Here is an 18,974-nt window from a genome sequence, read left to right on the forward strand (position 1 = left end):
CATCAAATCAAACTTCATTTGTATAGCCCATTTCAGACACAGGCAACACAATGATACAGACACAATATTTTGAAATAAGACACTGTTGGCAATGTTTTTATTTTTATTTTTTTATTTGCATAAAAGGTTCTGTACACACAGGTATGTCATTGAATAATATGCACAAAACAAAAAATGCCAAACAAGTGTGTACAGTATCAGTAGTGCACTAGTACAAAATATACAGTATATAGCCTGTAATGCAGTATAAAAGTGTAGCCAGTAGTTAACAGGCTCCTGTCCGGCCCCATGCCTTACAGTAGGCTACACACAGGCATGTCATCACTATTTTCAGTTGTCCAGATCGGGGAACACAAATAAAACAGTTGAGTAGAGGTCCCGGGGGGATGTCACATTCCTGACTGGCCACCAGCAACCTCCACCACCTTCGGCAACACTTTCTTGAGATGGTCGATGTACTGATTGCAAATGTTCACATCCAGTACCTCATACCAGAAAGTTTCAATAGCATGAATCAGCTCCTGTCTGTTGCTAGGTTTCGCTGTGCACCGAACGTACGTCTTCAACTGGTTCCACACCATCTTCATGGGGTTCAGATCTGGAGATCTTGAGAAGAGAAAAAGGTATTTATTGAAAACGAAACACATAGCCTACAAACAATGCACAATAAAACATGAATGACTACAAGTAGGCTACTCCACCATGGAGTGGTAGCCTACAAAACCACAGTAGGCCTACCTTCAAGAAGTCATCGCCTCACCTCTATCCGGTGAAGTTTGTAGGCTAAACAACAACAGACACAATATTAGGCCTACATCAACTTACTCTCCTGGTGTTTTGATCCAATTTATCCCCTCTTCAGCGATGTAGGCTCTAGCTGCAGTGTGCGTGGGCTCGTTGTCTGCAGAAGGAAAGCGAGAAAACAATATTAGTCAAACCAACGTAGGCTTAACAGATTTTCCACTCAATGAGTGCTTTGAGTGTAGCCCACCGGTCAAAATGAGAGGACAAATTGGATCAAAACACCACCAAAGTAAGTTGTTTATGTAGGCCTACAGTACCTTGAAAAAAACGATGCGTTGGTCCATTCCAATTGTTTCTAATGTACGGTGCAGCAGCCATTTTTATGATATCGTTCTCGTAGAAGTTGCGATCCATGATACCTGAATAAAAGGGCAACAGTACATTCTTAGATTGGGCCCAAGCTCTACACCAATATATATAGCCCTACAATGTATAACAAGCCCTACACCAATATATATAGCCCTACAATGTATAACAAGCCCTACACCAATATAGCCCTACAATGGATAACATAGCCTATAAAACGGTACAACGATTAAATAATAGAATTATAGGTTACCTTCAAAAACAATCATGGGTCATCGTCCCTGGCGAGAAATTCCACCCCAGACATGGAGCTTCAGGGGGTGCTTCGGTTTGGGCTTGAAGGAAGCTCTCCCTTTCTTCGAGTAGCAGGTCTGGGCAAAACGCTCAAGGGACACTGTCGTTTTGTCGGTGAAGATGACGTCCTCGAAGCGCTCTCTAGTCGCTATCCACTCTTGTGCCTGCAGCAAACGAAGTTCTTTGTTCCTCTCCGCGACCATGGGGACCCAACTAGAGAACAGACGTCATGTTATACTGTAGCCTATATGTTTTGATACACTTTTTAGACACATGCTATATTATTCACATAAGAGCCAAGGGAGAGACAATACAATCCAGGCCCTGAGACGGGAGCGTGTCTATGTTCCCACAGCCCAATGGTCCCACAGCTCTAAGGTCCCACAGCCCAATGGTCCCACAGCCTTAGTAAGTCTTAGTAATGTAATGTAGACCATTGGGTCTAATTTTGAAAATAAATAAATAAATAAATAAAAAGTCTTAGTAATGTGGGACCAATGGGCTGTGGGACCATTGGGCTGTGGGAACATAGTGCTGACTCCCGAGACAACACAATCAGCTGAGACAATACAATCATCCATTGTATTATATTGCACTGTACTTTAGATTGTGATTCTTGCACTTTGCCTTCAGCACTAGATTATGCTCTTAGTCACTTGTTTTAGAAAGAAGATGCACTTGTGAGTTCTGGCAAGTAGTAGTACATTGGCTCTTCCTACGTTAAATGCAATTATTGTTAGTCGCTTTGGATAAAAGCATCTGCTAAATGACTGTAATGTAATGTAATCCAGGCCCTGGTCATCTCCTGCCTGGACTACTGCAACTCCCTCCTTCCTGGGGCCCTGGCGTCAGCCATTAAACCACTGGAACTTGTCCAGACTGTAATGTATGTAATGTAAAATGTTGTGAAATAAATAAGAAGCCACAATTTAGCAATTCCTTACCGAGACATTGCGTATTTCAACCCCATTTTTCTAGCAGCCTTCCCGATGGTCTTGGTAGAGACTTGTGTATTGTGGTCGGACAGCAAGATTTTCTGTATGTCTCTGGCTGACCGCTCGTCATCGGCTTCAAGAAGGTCGTCGATGGTTTGAATGACTATATAAAAATACAATGAACATTATATGAAAACGGTGCCTTAGGCTATATAATAAAGATAGATGTCGGACAGCTAGAGTGTGCACTTAGAGCCTAGGGCTACTTGTACCTTGTCAGTTTCCTAGGCCTGCGGGGTTTCGCCACTACAGGTGACTGGCTATAGTGGCGGCGGACTGAAGTAGCGGTCACATCAACCCCCATTGCATTCAAGACCGCTCGTATCTGTGTGGTGGAGTAGCCATTCCCCTGGAGTGTCTTGATCTGCTCACTTTGCTCAGCTGAGATCTTCATCTTCCTGTGAAAGTAGGCTAAAGTGAAGCGATGTCAGGTCTGCTGGTGAGGTGAGCTGCATGATCACAACATTTATATCTTCTCAACGAGGGGGCGGGGAGGAGGGCGAGGGCTTGGCCAACGTCGGGATTGGTTGTAGGAGGGACAATTACAGTAGGCCTGGGCTACAGCAAATGAGACTAGTTTGGTATCTGTTGACTAAATGAATGAATCATTAATTTACTAAACGAAAAGGACATTTAAATGATTGAAACTTTTTATAAGAACAATCGTTGTAGGCCTACAATGGGTGTAGTGGTGGCCGCATGTCAACTTATTTTCTTATTCCATTTAACCTAATTCCTAATCGAAAGAATGTAGGCCTAGGTGGGCATTTGATTAGAAAGGAGGTGCACTTTCTGGCGAGTGGTACAGTCGTTTTGGATAAAGACTTCTGCTAATGACTGAAGCCCTAACCTAAATGACTGACCGAATTTGCCCCATAGCCTATAAAGGCTAGTCATGGTTCCCTGAAAACATAGCCTATGACATATTCATTAATTTAGGCTATTCATTCATTTCAAACCTTTATTTAAAACTCAGGAAATCCATTGAGGGAGACCCTCAATTTATCAACGCAAACCGACAGGAAAGAACATACTAGACCAGTAGAATAACTATTAGGCTACAGCAAGGAAATAGCTGACTCATGCTGAAGTTTTGTTATTAGGTCCAACTTTAAAATGCAAAGTATAATTCTGATGTATGCTACCTTTTATGTCATTCTGCTGCTGTAACACCCAAATCTCCCATGGGGATTAATAGTTAGGCCTATTTTATTTCATCTTAAAATAGCAAAGACAAATAACTTCTTAAAACGCACGATTGGAACCCAACCTTCAAATGTCCGGTCACTCACTATAACCTAGGCTATCATAAGGCTTTCGGCTATTTCAATGGCATTCACTGACAATAGCAAATATAAAAAGTTGCATTTACAGGACAATATGTGTTACGGCTCGCATGCCCTCGCCTCCACAACCGCCTCCCTCTCTCCCCTCTGGGCCCGCTGCGCGCTCGGGGCGTCCTACGCGCTCTACCGCACGTCGCATCGGCCCAGGCATGCAACGCTCTGGCTCTCCGGAGTTTCCCCCCACTACCGGGCGTTCCCCGTCTCCGGCCAGCTCCGCGGACTCGGCAGTCTCCTCCCACTCCGGTGACGAAGAGTCGGATCCCGACATGCCCAGCACATCGGCCCGTGCGCAACGACAAGAACGGCGCGCTCGTCTCCGACGATGACGCGGGCGCGGCTCTACTCACCGGTTTCCCATTCATCATCACCACACCTGTCCCTCGTTCTGCAATCACCTTCAACCCCTACAAGAACCTGGTCTACACTCCACTCATCGCCAGATCTTACCATAACCTTACGTGGTAAAGTATAGCCTACGATTTTGCTTACCTGTATTTTGTAGTGCTTTCCTCGTTCCCTGCTCGTGATTACTATCACTTACCCTGCCTATCCTCCTCGTCTCTCCAGTATCCTGGACCCCCTTTGCTGAGTTGTACCAGCTAGCAGAGCCCTCACCCTGCTCCACCTCCGGATCCCTCCGGCTCCCTTGAGCCAAGAACATTTTTTATTATTTAGTGGCAGTTTGGTGGCTCCTATTATTTCATCCTATTATATTTTTGTGGCATCCTTTTTGTGGCTCCCCCTTTGTGTTCTTATTAAATCGCCCCTCCGGGCTTTACCGTTCCTTGCCTCCTCCTTTCCTGTTGCGCCTGGGTCCCAAACCGAACCATCACAGTAAGATCTGGCCATTTTTGACCCAGCCAACATGGAGGAGAGACCTGCACCTTCCGGACCACTCCAAGCCCAGGGTAGGCTCCTGGCAGAACACTCCCGTATGCTCTCGCAGGCTTCTGACGTGGTCACAACCGTGCGCCAGGAGCTCCAGGGAGTCTCCACCCTCCAGCAGTCCCAGGCCGAGTACCTCCGGCAGGTCTCCGCCCTCTAACAGACCCAAGCTGAGCAACTGCAGCTGGTATCCGCCCAACAGCAAGCTCAGGGCGAGCAACTGACGGGACTCGCTACTCTGGTCAGCACCCTGTCCGACCAGGTCACCGCGCTCATTGCCCGCCTGGCTCCGTTCCTGGACCCCGCCCCTCCCCAGCAAGCCCCTGCACCACCCGCGGTCCCCGCTCCTGCCGCTCCACCAAACCGGGAGCCCCATCTCGCCTCCCCGGCCCTCTACGACGGGACGTTCACCCTCTGCCGGGAGTTCCTCATGCAGTGTGAGTACGTGTTTGATCTCCAGCCAAGCATGTACTCCACTGCGTCTGCTCGCATAGCCTACATCGCCAACCTAACCACGGGACGGGCTCGCCGTTGGGTCATGGCGGGTCGCGAGGGCGCAGCTGCCTACATGCAGGACTACACTGCCTTCGTGGCAATATTCAGGACCGTGTTTGACCACGACGTCCACGGACAGGACGCGGACGCTGCTCTCTCCGCCCTCACCCAGGGTTCCAGTTCCGTAGCGGACTACGCCACGGAGTTCTGCATCCTCGCTGCCCGTTGCCCCTGGAACGAGTCTGCCCTGTACAGCGCCTTCCGACGGGGCCTAGGGGAGGCCATGAAGGACAGCCTGGCTGGAAGAGACAGACCAGCGACCCTGAACCAACTCGTCTCCCTCTCCATAGCCATTGACGAGCGCCACCGGGAACGCAGGCGCGAGCGGGCGCACCAACACCACAGCGCACCCAGACTGTCTCTGCCTCCCTCTACCGGTCTCTCTCGGCCTGCCCCGGCCTCCCTCGCCCCCCCAAACACCGCTGGAGAGGAACCCATGCAACTGGGCCGGACCCGACTGACCCCTGCAGAGCGTGAGCACCGAAGACAGAACGGGCTGTGCATGTACTGCGCCAGCCCAGCGCACGCCGTCGACTCCTGTCCCTCTGCACCTCCCAGGGCGGCAAAAGAGTAGCCTCACTTGCCAGGGGGTACCGAGTGAGCCGGCTCATCCATCCCCAATCCCGGACCCGTGCCGCCAGGTTCACTGTCACCCTCGCCTGGCAGGGGCACACGCTCTCCGTCCCTGCTCTCATCGACTCCGGTGCTGACGAGAGCTTCGTGGACGTCCAGTTCGCCCACAAAGCGGCGCTCCCTCTCTCCCCTCTGGAGAGGCCCCTCTCGGCTTTCGCTCTGGATGGCCATCCCATGGGTCCCATTACTCACCGGACCCTGCCCCTCACCCTCACGGCCTCGGGAAACCACGTGGAGAACATCCGCCCCTTCGTCATCCACTCTCCCGACGCTCCGTTCATCCTAGGAAGGCCCTGGCTGGAACTCCACACCCCTCATGTCTGCTGGAGCTCGGGGCGCATCCTCAGCTGGAGCACCACCTGCCACGCTCGCTGCCTCCGAGCTGCTCAGACCTCCACTCGGGTTGACCGGCCCCGTCCCGCTCCTCCTGACCTCTCCACGGTCCCTTCAATGTACCACGACCTCGGAGAGGCCTTCAGTAAGGAGCGCGCCCGCACACTCCCCCCTCATCGACCCTACGACTGCGCCATCGAGCTCCACCCTGGCGCCCCTCTCCCAGCCAGTCGTCTCTACAACCTCTCCCTCCCGGAGAAAGCTGCCATGGACACCTACATCTCCGAGTGCTTGGCCGAGGGTCTCATCCGACCATCTCGATCCCAGGTGGCAGCGGGGTTCTTCTTCGTAAAGAAGAAGGGAGGAGATCTGAGCCGTGCATCGACTACAGGCTGCTCAACAACATCACGGTGAAGAACAAATACCCACTCCCCCTCATGAGCTCCAACTTTGAACCCCTCATCAGTGCCACCATCTTCACCAAGTTGGACCTCAGAAACGCTTATCACCTGGTGCGTATCCGTGAGGGGGACGAATGGAAGACCGCCTTCAAGACCTCCCGTGGCCACTACGAGTACCTCGTCATGCCCTTCGGCCTCACCAACGCCCCCGCCGTCTTCCAGGCCCTTATGAACGACGTGCTCAGGGACATGCTGGATGTGTTTGTGGTCCTCTACCTGGACGACATCCTTGTATTCTCCAGGAGCGCTGAGGAGCACGTCCGCATGGTCATCCAGCGTCTCCGGGAGAACCGCCTGTACATTAAGGCGGAGAAGTGCACCTTTCACTCCTCGTCAGTGGAGTTCCTGGGGCTCATTGTGGAGGGAGGCCTGACGCGACCCGACCCCCGCAAAATCAAGACCGTGGTCGAATGGCCTCAACCCACTACCCGGAGGCAACTCCAGAGCTTCCTTGGCTTCGCTAACTTTTACCGCCGTTTCATACGGGACTACAGCCGGGTAGCAGCTCACCCACCTCACCTCATCCCTGCGTCCGTTCATCTGGACACCGGCTGCCAGCGCCGCCTTCTCCGCGCTCAAGGAGCGCTTCACCACCGCTCCGGTCCTTCTCCATCCTGACCCCTCCAGGCAGTTCGTGGTCGAGGTGGACGCATCGGACACAGGCATCGGTGCTGTTCTGTCCCAGCGGTCAGTGGAGGACCAGAAGTTGCACCCCTGTGCCTTCCTCTCCCGCCGGTTCACCCCAGCTGATGTCAATTACGACATCGGGAACAGGGAGTTGTTGGCGGTGGTGGGGGCCTTGGAGGAGTGGCGCCACTGGCTTGAGGGCGTGGAACACACCACCCTCGTCTGGTCGGACCACAAGAACCTGACCTTCATCCGGGCGGCCAAGCGCCTCAACTCCCGCCAGGCGCGGTGGTCACAGTTCCTCTGGAGGTTCGATTTTACCCTCACCTTCCGGCCCGGCTCCCGCAACGCCAAGGCCGACGCGCTGTCCCGCCTCCACGCGCCCGAGGTGCCCCCCGCGGAGCCTGAGACCATCCTGCCGGCCTCACGTGTCATAGGGGTGGTTACCATGAACATCGAGGCAGTGGTGAGGCAGGCCCAACGCGCCCATCCCAGTCCGGCCAACGTCCCTCCTCGCCGGCTCTTCGTGCCCGACTCTGTCCGGTCCCGGGTGCTCCAGTGGGGCCATGCCAGCCGGTTTGCGTGCCATCCCGGGGTTCACCGCACCCTCTCCTTCCTGAGCCGACGGTTCTGGTGGCCCTCCATGAGGTCCGACGTCCGGGAGTTTGTTGTCGCCTGTCCCGTCTGCTCCCGCAGCAAGGCGTCCCACCAGCCCCCGGATGTACCTTGCCGCTGTTACGTGTGCATGTTACGCCGTAGTGCCCGTGATGTCACAGACCGGATAGAACACTGTGACTTGATGGCTAGTCCAGGCGGCCAACTAATTGAAATAAATGTTGACTACATTTCAATAGATTTAAGCTATTTTCTTTTTGCTTAAGACCCAACGATACCCCTTATTTAATACACTCCCACATTCAGAATTAAATAGGAGCGCTTAAAAGGCTGGTCGGATAACAACCGATAGTGTCCGTCACTCAGCGCTGCAGTCGTTAATTGTCCACGTTTTCGATAGAGATGGATAGGCATTATTGGCTAAATTAAATAAAGGTAATCGCTCTCTATGAATCATTCATATTCAAGGGCGTTTTGTTATTTTGAAGACTACTCGTAGGCTAGCAGTAGGATTTGAAAGAAGCCCAAGACAGAGGCGCGCTGCGCTCCTGACCCCCGAGTGCACAGCCCATGATCCGATGAGAGAGAGCGGTGTCGTGTGGCCGATTAAAGTCCCCCGGATCCTGTTATTTTATTCATAAAGTAGCCTACTTTGAGACACAACCTCAAAGTGCTGACGAAACGGTTTGGCTACTTGTCTTGTTCCGTTAACATTAGACCGTTTGGAGACCAGTGCTATGGATGTAGGAGCACCCTACTGTATACTATTGAAAATTACCCATTTCTCATTCATGTGATCATCGTTGAAAATGTATGAATTCATTATTCAGTCATAACAGCCAACAGCTGCAGGAGCAGCCTAGTCTGACCATATCATTCATCATAACACAGATGGGCGCACTTATATAGCAGAATTACTACCTTTTATTCAACATCAAGAAGTTGCATTTGAATTAAACTTTATTTCTCTCTCTCTCCCCACCCATCTCCCCCTCCAGTAGTACGAGTAGTAGTTTGTTTACTACAGTGTCTACATTAAATGCAATTATTGTAATAAGTCACTTTGGATAAAAGTGTCTGCTAAATTACTTTAATGCAATGTAACACATACTGAATATACTGTAACACACAACACATACTGTATCACACAACTATACCTATACCACACAGCACACACTGTATACAACTATACCTATACCACACATAACACACACTGTATATAACACACAACTATACCTATACCACACATAACACACACTGTATATAACACACAACTATACCTATACCACACACAACACATACTGTATATAACACACAACTATACCTATACCACACAGCACACACTGTATACAACTATACCTATACCACACATAACACACACTGTATATAACACACAACTATACATATACCACACATAACACACACTGTATATAACACACAACTATACCTATCACACACAGTTCCTAAGTAAGCGAAAAGGGGAAAACATTTGTGTCTCCCTACTCTCCCCGTAGAAATGCCAGAGCTGGCTTTAGTGGCGAGTAAAGCGGTCAATTTTATAGAGGCGTATAGAGCTTGAGGTAGACAATTTAGGGTTTACATAATTGTGATGTGAAAATGAGATTGCAATGGAAGAAAATGTCACTTCAGCGCTGGTGCTACTACATTCTAAACTCAAAAACTTAACTTTAAAAGGCTGCAATGCAACTATAGAAATATCCACAGGAGGGCGCTATTGTCTAACGAGAGAAGCAGAGTTAGAGAGCTTGGTGATTCTACTAGCTGTTGGTCAGTGGCAGCAGTGCAGAGAAATTGGTGCCACAGGTTGCTGCTATGTTTGAGTTTCAAGCCTATTATCAATTGCAACTGCAGCATAATCATGACTGTCTGTTCTATTGTACAGTTCTCAATATCTGCTCCTAACAGGGAGTAGGCCTATGTGTTAAATGTGGCCTCCTGGGCCCTCTGTACATGGATGTGAGTTCATGCTTATCTTACCAGAGATAATGCAGGGAGTTGATGCTTATCTCACCAGAGATAATGCAGGGAGTTGATGCTTATCTCACCAGAGATAATGCAGGGAGTTAATGCTTATCTCACCAGAGATAATGCAGGGAGTTAATGCTCATCTTACCAGAGATAATGCAGGGAGTTAATGCTTATCTCACCAGAGATAATGCAGGGAGTTAATGCTTATCTCACCTGATATAATGCAGGAAGTTAATGCTTCATGGGTCAGGGAAGTATTTTTACAGCTCACTTATCTGGCCTGATTACTGTTTTTTTGCTTCCCTCTGGAATATGTAGGGGTGGGTCGTATACCCACCTCCCTTGTTCTCTGTAAAGCGCATTGTGTTGCCTCTGGGTATGAAATGCGCTATACAAATAAAGCTTTGATTGATTGATTGATAATGCTTATCTTACCAGAAATGATTTTGGTTCCTAAGTTAGGAATCATTCTCTACTTATAAATCAAAATCTGTCCCTACATACAGATTCAGATTAATTATAGCACACAAGACCTACCGGCCCAGGTTAAAAAGATTCATAGTATAAAATGCCATTTTCTCCTCATGTTACCTCCAGGGCTCAGCACAGATCAGTAGCCTATACAAGTAAAGGAGAAGACACTATAGGAGAGGAGGCCTTGTCAGACTATTGAGATACACCCCATAGCTGGCAGTGCAGATTCAGTGTGGAAGAGACTCCCTCCAGTTTCCTGCTTACACACTAAGCCACTCTGCTCTGAGACAGACCCTCCCACTTCCCCTGCAGGTGACCAGAGGTAATAGCCTAATTTATAGGGATTGTCCGGCCATTCGATATCAAACAGAAATTAATTTATTGTGAATGTTAGATACCTAATCGGCTATGTTGTCCTGTAGCCTAAATACTGTACTACTTTACATATTTGCTAATGGGAATGAATGGCAATGCCACTGAAATAGCCGAAAGCCGAGTTTTTATAGGCCTAACCGGCCATGTTGTCCTCTAAATGCTAGGCTACTTTAGGTAGGTTATTTGCTAATGCCAATGAATGCCAAATAGCCGAAGCAATCGGAATGCATTCCATCAAGTGTTCAAATTGCTTGGCCATCCATTCATTGTGAACATGTTATAGGCCTAATCGGTTATATTGTCCTGTAAAGTCAACTTTAAATAGCCTATTTGCTGAAGTGAATGAATGCCAAATAGCCCAAAACTGAATGCCTTTAATCGTTCACATTGCTGCATCCATTCATTGTGAACGAGGCCTAATCGGTCATATTGTGATGGTTCGGTTTGGGACCCAGGCGCAACAGGAAAGGAGGAGGCAAGGAACGGTAAAGCCCGGAGGGGCGATTTAATAAGAACACAAAGGGGGAGCCACAAAAAGGATGCCACAAAAATATAATAGGATGAAATAATAGGAGCCACCAAACTGCCACTAAATAATAAAAAATGTTCTTGGCTCAAGGGAGCCGGAGGGATCCGAAGGTGGAGCAGGGTGAGGGCTCTGCTAGCTGGTACAACTCAGCAGAGGGGGTCCGGGATACTGGAGAGACGAGGAGGATAGGCAGGGTAAGTGATAGTAATCACGAGCAGGGAACGAGGAAAGCACTACAAAATACAGGTAAGCAAAATCGTAGGCTATACTTTACCACGTAAGGTTATGGTAAGATCTGGCGATGAGTGGAGTGTAGACCAGGTTCTTGTAGGGGTTGAAGGTGATTGCAGAACGAGGGACAGGTGTGGTGATGATGAATGGGAAACCGGTGAGTAGAGCCGCGCCCGCGTCATCGTCGGAGACGAGCGCGCCGTTCTTGTCGTTGCGCACGGGCCGATGTGCTGGGCATGTCGGGATCCGACTCTTCGTCACCGGAGTGGGAGGAGACTGCCGAGTCCGCGGAGCTGGCCGGAGACGGGGAACGCCCGGTAGTGGGGGGAAACTCCGGAGAGCCACAGCGTCGCATGCCTGGGCCGATGCGACGTGCGGTAGAGCGCGTAGGACACCCTGAGCGCGCAGCGGGCCCAGAGGGGAGAGAGGGAGGCGGTTGTGGAGGCGAGGGCATGCGAGCCGTAACAGGACCCCCCACCCCCGAGGGGAGCCACCTGGCGACCGACCGGGGGCGTCAGGATGGGCCCGGTAGAAGTCCCGGAGGAGAGACGGGTCCATAATGAGCTGCCTGGAGATCCAGCTGCACTCCTCGGGGCCGTACCCCTCCCAATCCACCAGGTATTGGAACCCCCGACCCCGGCGGCGCACCTTCAGCAGCCGCCGAACCGTCCACTGGGGATGCCCGTCGACCATCTGGGGAGGCGGAGGAGCTGGGGCAGAAGGCATGAGGGGACTCGAGGAGATAGGTTTGACCTTGGATACGTGGAACACCGGGTGTACCCGCATGGAAGCAGGGAGCTTAAGGCGTACCGCAGCTGGGTTCAGGACACGGTCGATCTCGAAGGGCCCAACGAAGCGCGGAGCCAGCTTCCTGGAGGGGACCTGGAGCGGAAGGTCAGCGGTGGAGAGGTAGACTCGTTGACCGGGCCGGTAGGCCGGAGCAGGAGTGCGGCGGCGGTTGGCCCCGCGGCAGGAGCGCTCGTTGGAGCGGTGCAGGGCCCTGCGGACCTCCCTCCAGACACGGCGACAGCGGCGGAGGTGGGCCTGGACGGAGGGGACGGAGGCCTCCGACTCCTGGAGAGAGAACAGCGGGGGCTGGTACCCGAGGGATGACTCGAACGGAGACCTGCCAGTGGCAGCGCTGGTCAGGGCATTGAGGGAGTATTCGACCCAGGGCAGGTCCTTGCTCCAGGAGGTGGGGTGGAGAGCGGACTCCAGGCTCTGGTTGGCCCGTTCGGCCTGGCCGTTGGTCTGCGGGTGGTAGCCAGAGGAGAGGCTGATGGTGGCGCCTATCTCCCTGCAGAAGGCCCTCCAGACCTGGGAGGTGAATTGAGGCCCACGGTCCGAGACAATGTCCCTGGGGAGGCCGTGGAGCCGGTAGACGTGCTGGACGAGGAGCTCGGCGGTCTCCGCAGAGGACGGGAGCTTGGGGAGCGCCACCAGGTGGACGGCCTTGGAGAACCGGTCCACCACGGTGAGGATGACCGTGTTGCCCCTGGAGGGGTGGAAGACCGGTGATGAAGTCCAGGGCGATGTGGGACCAGGGACGGCTGGGGACCGGGAGAGGACGCAGGAGGCCAGCCGGGGGCTGGTGGGACGCCTTGCTGCGGGAGCAGACGGGACAGGCGACAACAAACTCCCGGACGTCGGACCTCATGGAGGGCCACCAGAACCGTCGGCTCAGGAAGGAGAGGGTGCGGTGAACCCCGGGATGGCACGCAAACCGGCTGGCATGGCCCCACTGGAGCACCCGGGACCGGACAGAGTCGGGCACGAAGAGCCGGCGAGGAGGGACGTTGGCCGGACTGGGATGGGCGCGTTGGGCCTGCCTCACCACTGCCTCGATGTTCATGGTAACCACCCCTATGACACGTGAGGCCGGCAGGATGGTCTCAGGCTCCGCGGGGGGCACCTCGGGCGCGTGGAGGCGGGACAGCGCGTCGGCCTTGGCGTTGCGGGAGCCGGGCCGGAAGGTGAGGGTAAAATCGAACCTCCAGAGGAACTGTGACCACCGCGCCTGGCGGGAGTTGAGGCGCTTGGCCGCCCGGATGAAGGTCAGGTTCTTGTGGTCCGACCAGACGAGGGTGGTGTGTTCCACGCCCTCAAGCCAGTGGCGCCACTCCTCCAAGGCCCCCACCACCGCCAACAACTCCCTGTTCCCGATGTCGTAATTGACATCAGCTGGGGTGAACCGGCGGGAGAGGAAGGCACAGGGGTGCAACTTCTGGTCCTCCACTGACCGCTGGGACAGAACAGCACCGATGCCTGTGTCCGATGCGTCCACCTCGACCACGAACTGCCTGGAGGGGTCAGGATGGAGAAGGACCGGAGCGGTGGTGAAGCGCTCCTTGAGCGCGGAGAAGGCGGCGCTGGCAGCCGGTGTCCAGATGAACGGACGCAGGGATGAGGTGAGGTGGGTGAGCTGCTACCCGGCTGTAGTCCCGTATGAAACGGCGGTAAAAGTTAGCGAAGCCAAGGAAGCTCTGGAGTTGCCTCCGGGTAGTGGGTTGAGGCCATTCGACCACGGTCTTGATTTTGCGGGGGTCGGGTCGCGTCAGGCCTCCCTCCACAATGAGCCCCAGGAACTCCACTGACGAGGAGTGAAAGGTGCACTTCTCCGCCCTAATGTACAGGCGGTTCTCCCGGAGACGCTGGATGACCATGCGGACGTGCTCCTCAGCGCTCCTGGAGAATACAAGGATGTCGTCCAGGTAGAGGACCACAAACACATCCAGCATGTCCCTGAGCACGTCGTTCATAAGGGCCTGGAAGACGGCGGGGGCGTTGGTGAGGCCGAAGGGCATGACGAGGTACTCGTAGTGGCCACGGGAGGTCTTGAAGGCGGTCTTCCATTCGTCCCCCTCACGGATACGCACCAGGTGATAAGCGTTTCTGAGGTCCAACTTGGTGAAGATGGTGGCACTGATGAGCGGACTCCAGGCTCTGGTTGGCCCGTTCGGCCTGGCCGTTGGTCTGCGGGTGGTAGCCAGAGGAGAGGCTGATGGTGGCGCCTATCTCCCTGCAGAAGGCCCTCCAGACCTGGGAGGTGAATTGAGGCCCACGGTCCGAGACAATGTCCCTGGGGAGGCCGTGGAGCCGGTAGACGTGCTGGACGAGGAGCTCGGCGGTCTCCGCAGAGGACGGGAGCTTGGGGAGCGCCACCAGGTGGACGGCCTTGGAGAACCGGTCCACCACGGTGAGGATGACCGTGTTGCCCCTGGAGGGGTGGAAGACCGGTGATGAAGTCCAGGGCGATGTGGGACCAGGGACGGCTGGGGACCGGGAGAGGACGCAGGAGGCCAGCCGGGGGCTGGTGGGACGCCTTGCTGCGGGAGCAGACGGGACAGGCGACAACAAACTCCCGGACGTCGGACCTCATGGAGGGCCACCAGAACCGTCGGCTCAGGAAGGAGAGGGTGCGGTGAACCCCGGGATGGCACGCAAACCGGCTGGCATGGCCCCACTGGAGCACCCGGGACCGGACAGAGTCGGGCACGAAGAGCCGGCGAGGAGGGACGTTGGCCGGACTGGGATGGGCGCGTTGGGCCTGCCTCACCACTGCCTCGATGTTCATGGTAACCACCCCTATGACACGTGAGGCCGGCAGGATGGTCTCAGGCTCCGCGGGGGGCACCTCGGGCGCGTGGAGGCGGGACAGCGCGTCGGCCTTGGCGTTGCGGGAGCCGGGCCGGAAGGTGAGGGTAAAATCGAACCTCCAGAGGAACTGTGACCACCGCGCCTGGCGGGAGTTGAGGCGCTTGGCCGCCCGGATGAAGGTCAGGTTCTTGTGGTCCGACCAGACGAGGGTGGTGTGTTCCACGCCCTCAAGCCAGTGGCGCCACTCCTCCAAGGCCCCCACCACCGCCAACAACTCCCTGTTCCCGATGTCGTAATTGACATCAGCTGGGGTGAACCGGCGGGAGAGGAAGGCACAGGGGTGCAACTTCTGGTCCTCCACTGACCGCTGGGACAGAACAGCACCGATGCCTGTGTCCGATGCGTCCACCTCGACCACGAACTGCCTGGAGGGGTCAGGATGGAGAAGGACCGGAGCGGTGGTGAAGCGCTCCTTGAGCGCGGAGAAGGCGGCGCTGGCAGCCGGTGTCCAGATGAACGGACGCAGGGATGAGGTGAGGTGGGTGAGCTGCTACCCGGCTGTAGTCCCGTATGAAACGGCGGTAAAAGTTAGCGAAGCCAAGGAAGCTCTGGAGTTGCCTCCGGGTAGTGGGTTGAGGCCATTCGACCACGGTCTTGATTTTGCGGGGGTCGGGTCGTGTCAGGCCTCCCTCCACAATGAGCCCCAGGAACTCCACTGACGAGGAGTGAAAGGTGCACTTCTCCGCCCTAATGTACAGGCGGTTCTCCCGGAGACGCTGGATGACCATGCGGACGTGCTCCTCAGCGCTCCTGGAGAATACAAGGATGTCGTCCAGGTAGAGGACCACAAACACATCCAGCATGTCCCTGAGCACGTCGTTCATAAGGGCCTGGAAGACGGCGGGGGCGTTGGTGAGGCCGAAGGGCATGACGAGGTACTCGTAGTGGCCACGGGAGGTCTTGAAGGCGGTCTTCCATTCGTCCCCCTCACGGATACGCACCAGGTGATAAGCGTTTCTGAGGTCCAACTTGGTGAAGATGGTGGCACTGATGAGGGGTTCAAAGTTGGAGTTCATGAGGGGGAGTGGGTATTTGTTCTTCACCGTGATGTTGTTGAGCAGCCTGTAGTCGATGCACGGCCTCAGATCTCCTCCCTTCTTCTTTACGAAGAAGAACCCCGCTGCCACCTGGGATCGAGATGGTCGGATGAGACCCTCGGCCAAGCACTCGGAGATGTAGGTGTCCATGGCAGCTTTCTCCGGGAGGGAGAGGTTGTAGAGACGACTGGCTGGGAGAGGGGCGCCAGGGTGGAGCTCGATGGCGCAGTCGTAGGGTCGATGAGGGGGGAGTGTGCGGGCGCGCTCCTTACTGAAGGCCTCTCCGAGGTCGTGGTACATTGAAGGGACCGTGGAGAGGTCAGGAGGAGCGGGACGGGGCCGGTCAACCCGAGTGGAGGTCTGAGCAGCTCAGAGGCAGCGAGCGTGGCAGGTGGTGCTCCAGCTGAGGATGCGCCCCGAGCTCCAGCAGACATGAGGGGTGTGGAGTTCCAGCCAGGGCCTTCCTAGGATGAACGGAGCGTCGGGAGAGTGGATGACGAAGGGGCGGATGTTCTCCACGTGGTTTCCCGAGGCCGTGAGGGTGAGGGGCAGGGTCCGGTGAGTAATGGGACCCATGGGATGGCCATCCAGAGCGAAAGCCGAGAGGGGCCTCTCCAGAGGGGAGAGAGGGAGCGCCGCTTTGTGGGCGAACTGGACGTCCACGAAGCTCTCGTCAGCACCGGAGTCGATGAGAGCAGGGACGGAGAGCGTGTGCCCCTGCCAGGCGAGGGTGACAGTGAACCTGGCGGCACGGGTCCGGGATTGGGGATGGATGAGCCGGCTCACTCGGTACCCCCTGGCAAGTGAGCCTACTCTTTTGCCGCCCTGGGAGGTGCAGAGGGACAGGAGTCGACGGCGTGCGCTGGGCTGGCGCAGTACATGCACAGCCCGTTCTGTCTTCGGTGCTCACGCTCTGCAGGGGTCAGTCGGGTCCGGCCCAGTTGCATGGGTTCCTCTCCAGCGGTGTTTGGGGGGGCGAGGGAGGCCGGGGCAGGCCGAGAGAGACCGGTAGAGGGAGGCAGAGACAGTCTGGGTGCGCTGTGGTGTTGGTGCGCCCGCTCGCGCCTGCGTTCCCGGTGGCGCTCGTCAATGGCTATGGAGAGGGAGACGAGTTGGTTCAGGGTCGCTGGTCTGTCTCTTCCAGCCAGGCTGTCCTTCATGGCCTCCCCTAGGCCCCGTCGGAAGGCGCTGTACAGGGCAGACTCGTTCCAGGGGCAACGGGCAGCGAGGATGCAGAACTCCGTGGCGTAGTCCGCTACGGAACTGGAACCCTGGGTGAGGGCGGAGAGAGCAGCGTCCGCGTCCTGTCCGTGGACGTCGTGGTCAAACACGGTCCTGAATATTGCCACGAAGGCAGTGTAGTCCTGCATGTAGGCAGCTGCGCCCTCGCGACCCGCCATGACCCAACGGCGAGCCCGTCCCGTGGTTAGGTTGGCGATGTAGGCTATGCGAGCAGACGCAGTGGAGTACATGCTTGGCTGGAGATCAAACACGTACTCACACTGCATGAGGAACTCCCGGCAGAGGGTGAACGTCCCGTCGTAGAGGGCCGGGGAGGCGAGATGGGGCTCCCGGTTTGGTGGAGCGGCAGGAGCGGGGACCGCGGGTGGTGCAGGGGCTTGCTGGGGAGGGGCGGGGTCCAGGAACGGAGCCAGGCGGGCAATGAGCGCGGTGACCTGGTCGGACAGGGTGCTGACCAGAGTAGCGAGTCCCGTCAGTTGCTCGCCCTGAGCTTGCTGTTGGGCGGATACCAGCTGCAGTTGCTCAGCTTGGGTCTGTTAGAGGGCGGAGACCTGCCGGAGGTACTCGGCCTGGGACTGCTGGAGGGTGGAGACTCCCTGGAGCTCCTGGCGCACGGTTGTGACCACGTCAGAAGCCTGCGAGAGCATACGGGAGTGTTCTGCCAGGAGCCTACCCTGGGCTTGGAGTGGTCCGGAAGGTGCAGGTCTCTCCTCCATGTTGGCTGGGTCAAAAATGGCCAGATCTTACTGTGATGGTTCGGTTTGGGACCCAGGCGCAACAGGAAAGGAGGAGGCAAGGAACGGTAAAGCCCGGAGGGGCGATTTAATAAGAACACAAAGGGGGAGCCACAAAAAGGATGCCACAAAAATATAATAGGATGAAATAATAGGAGCCACCAAACTGCCACTAAATAATAAAAAATGTTCTTGGCTCAAGGGAGCCGGAGGGATCCGGAGGTGGAGCAGGGTGAGGGCTCTGCTAGCTGGTACAACTCAGCAGAGGGGGTCCAGGATACTGGAGAGACGAGGAGGATAGGCAGGGTAAGTGATAGTAATCACGAGCAGGGAACGAGGAAAGCACTACAAAATACAGGTAAGCAAAATCGTAGGCTATACTTTACCACGTAAGGTTATGGTAAGATCTGGCGATGAGTGGAGTGTAGACCAGGTTCTTGTAGGGGTTGAAGGTGATTGCAGAACGAGGGACAGGTGTGGTGATGATGAATGGGAAACCGGTGAGTAGAGCCGCGCCCGCGTCATCGTCGGAGACGAGCGCGCCGTTCTTGTCGTTGCGCACGGGCCGATGTGCTGGGCATGTCGGGATCCGACTCTTCGTCACCGGAGTGGGAGGAGACTGCCGAGTCCGCGGAGCTGGCCGGAGACGGGGAACGCCCGGTAGTGGGGGGAAACTCCGGAGAGTCAGAGCGTTGCATGCCTGGGCCGATGCGACGTGCGGTAGAGCGCGTAGGACGCCCCGAGCGCGCAGCGGGCCCAGAGGGGAGAGAGGGAGGCGGTTGTGGAGGCGAGGGCATGCGAGCCGTAACATGGTTGGCTCTAAGCCACACAACCTGTATGCCATGTGTTTTG

At 55.1% G+C, this 18,974-nt stretch overlaps 1 protein-coding gene across 1 annotated transcript in view; it reads left to right on the forward strand.

Annotated features, from left to right (window-relative positions):
* Window positions 1-4,679: 4,679 nt before the first annotated feature.
* LOC311309701 (spondin-1-like) overlaps window positions 4,680-18,974 on the forward strand; it is a gene marked incomplete at its 5' end in the record, with an annotated part of 29,688 nt that continues 15,393 nt past the window's right edge. Inside the window, 2 exons of the mRNA XM_084439025.1 lie at window positions 4,680-4,775; window positions 17,907-18,085. Coding sequence (XP_084295151.1) covers window positions 4,680-4,775; window positions 17,907-18,085 — 275 coding nt within the window. The remainder of the gene's footprint in view (window positions 4,776-17,906; window positions 18,086-18,974) is intronic.

This window comes from Borostomias antarcticus (assembly GCF_949987555.1).
Source record: "Borostomias antarcticus genome assembly, chromosome: 5".
Lineage (NCBI taxonomy): Eukaryota > Metazoa > Chordata > Actinopteri > Stomiiformes > Stomiidae > Borostomias > Borostomias antarcticus.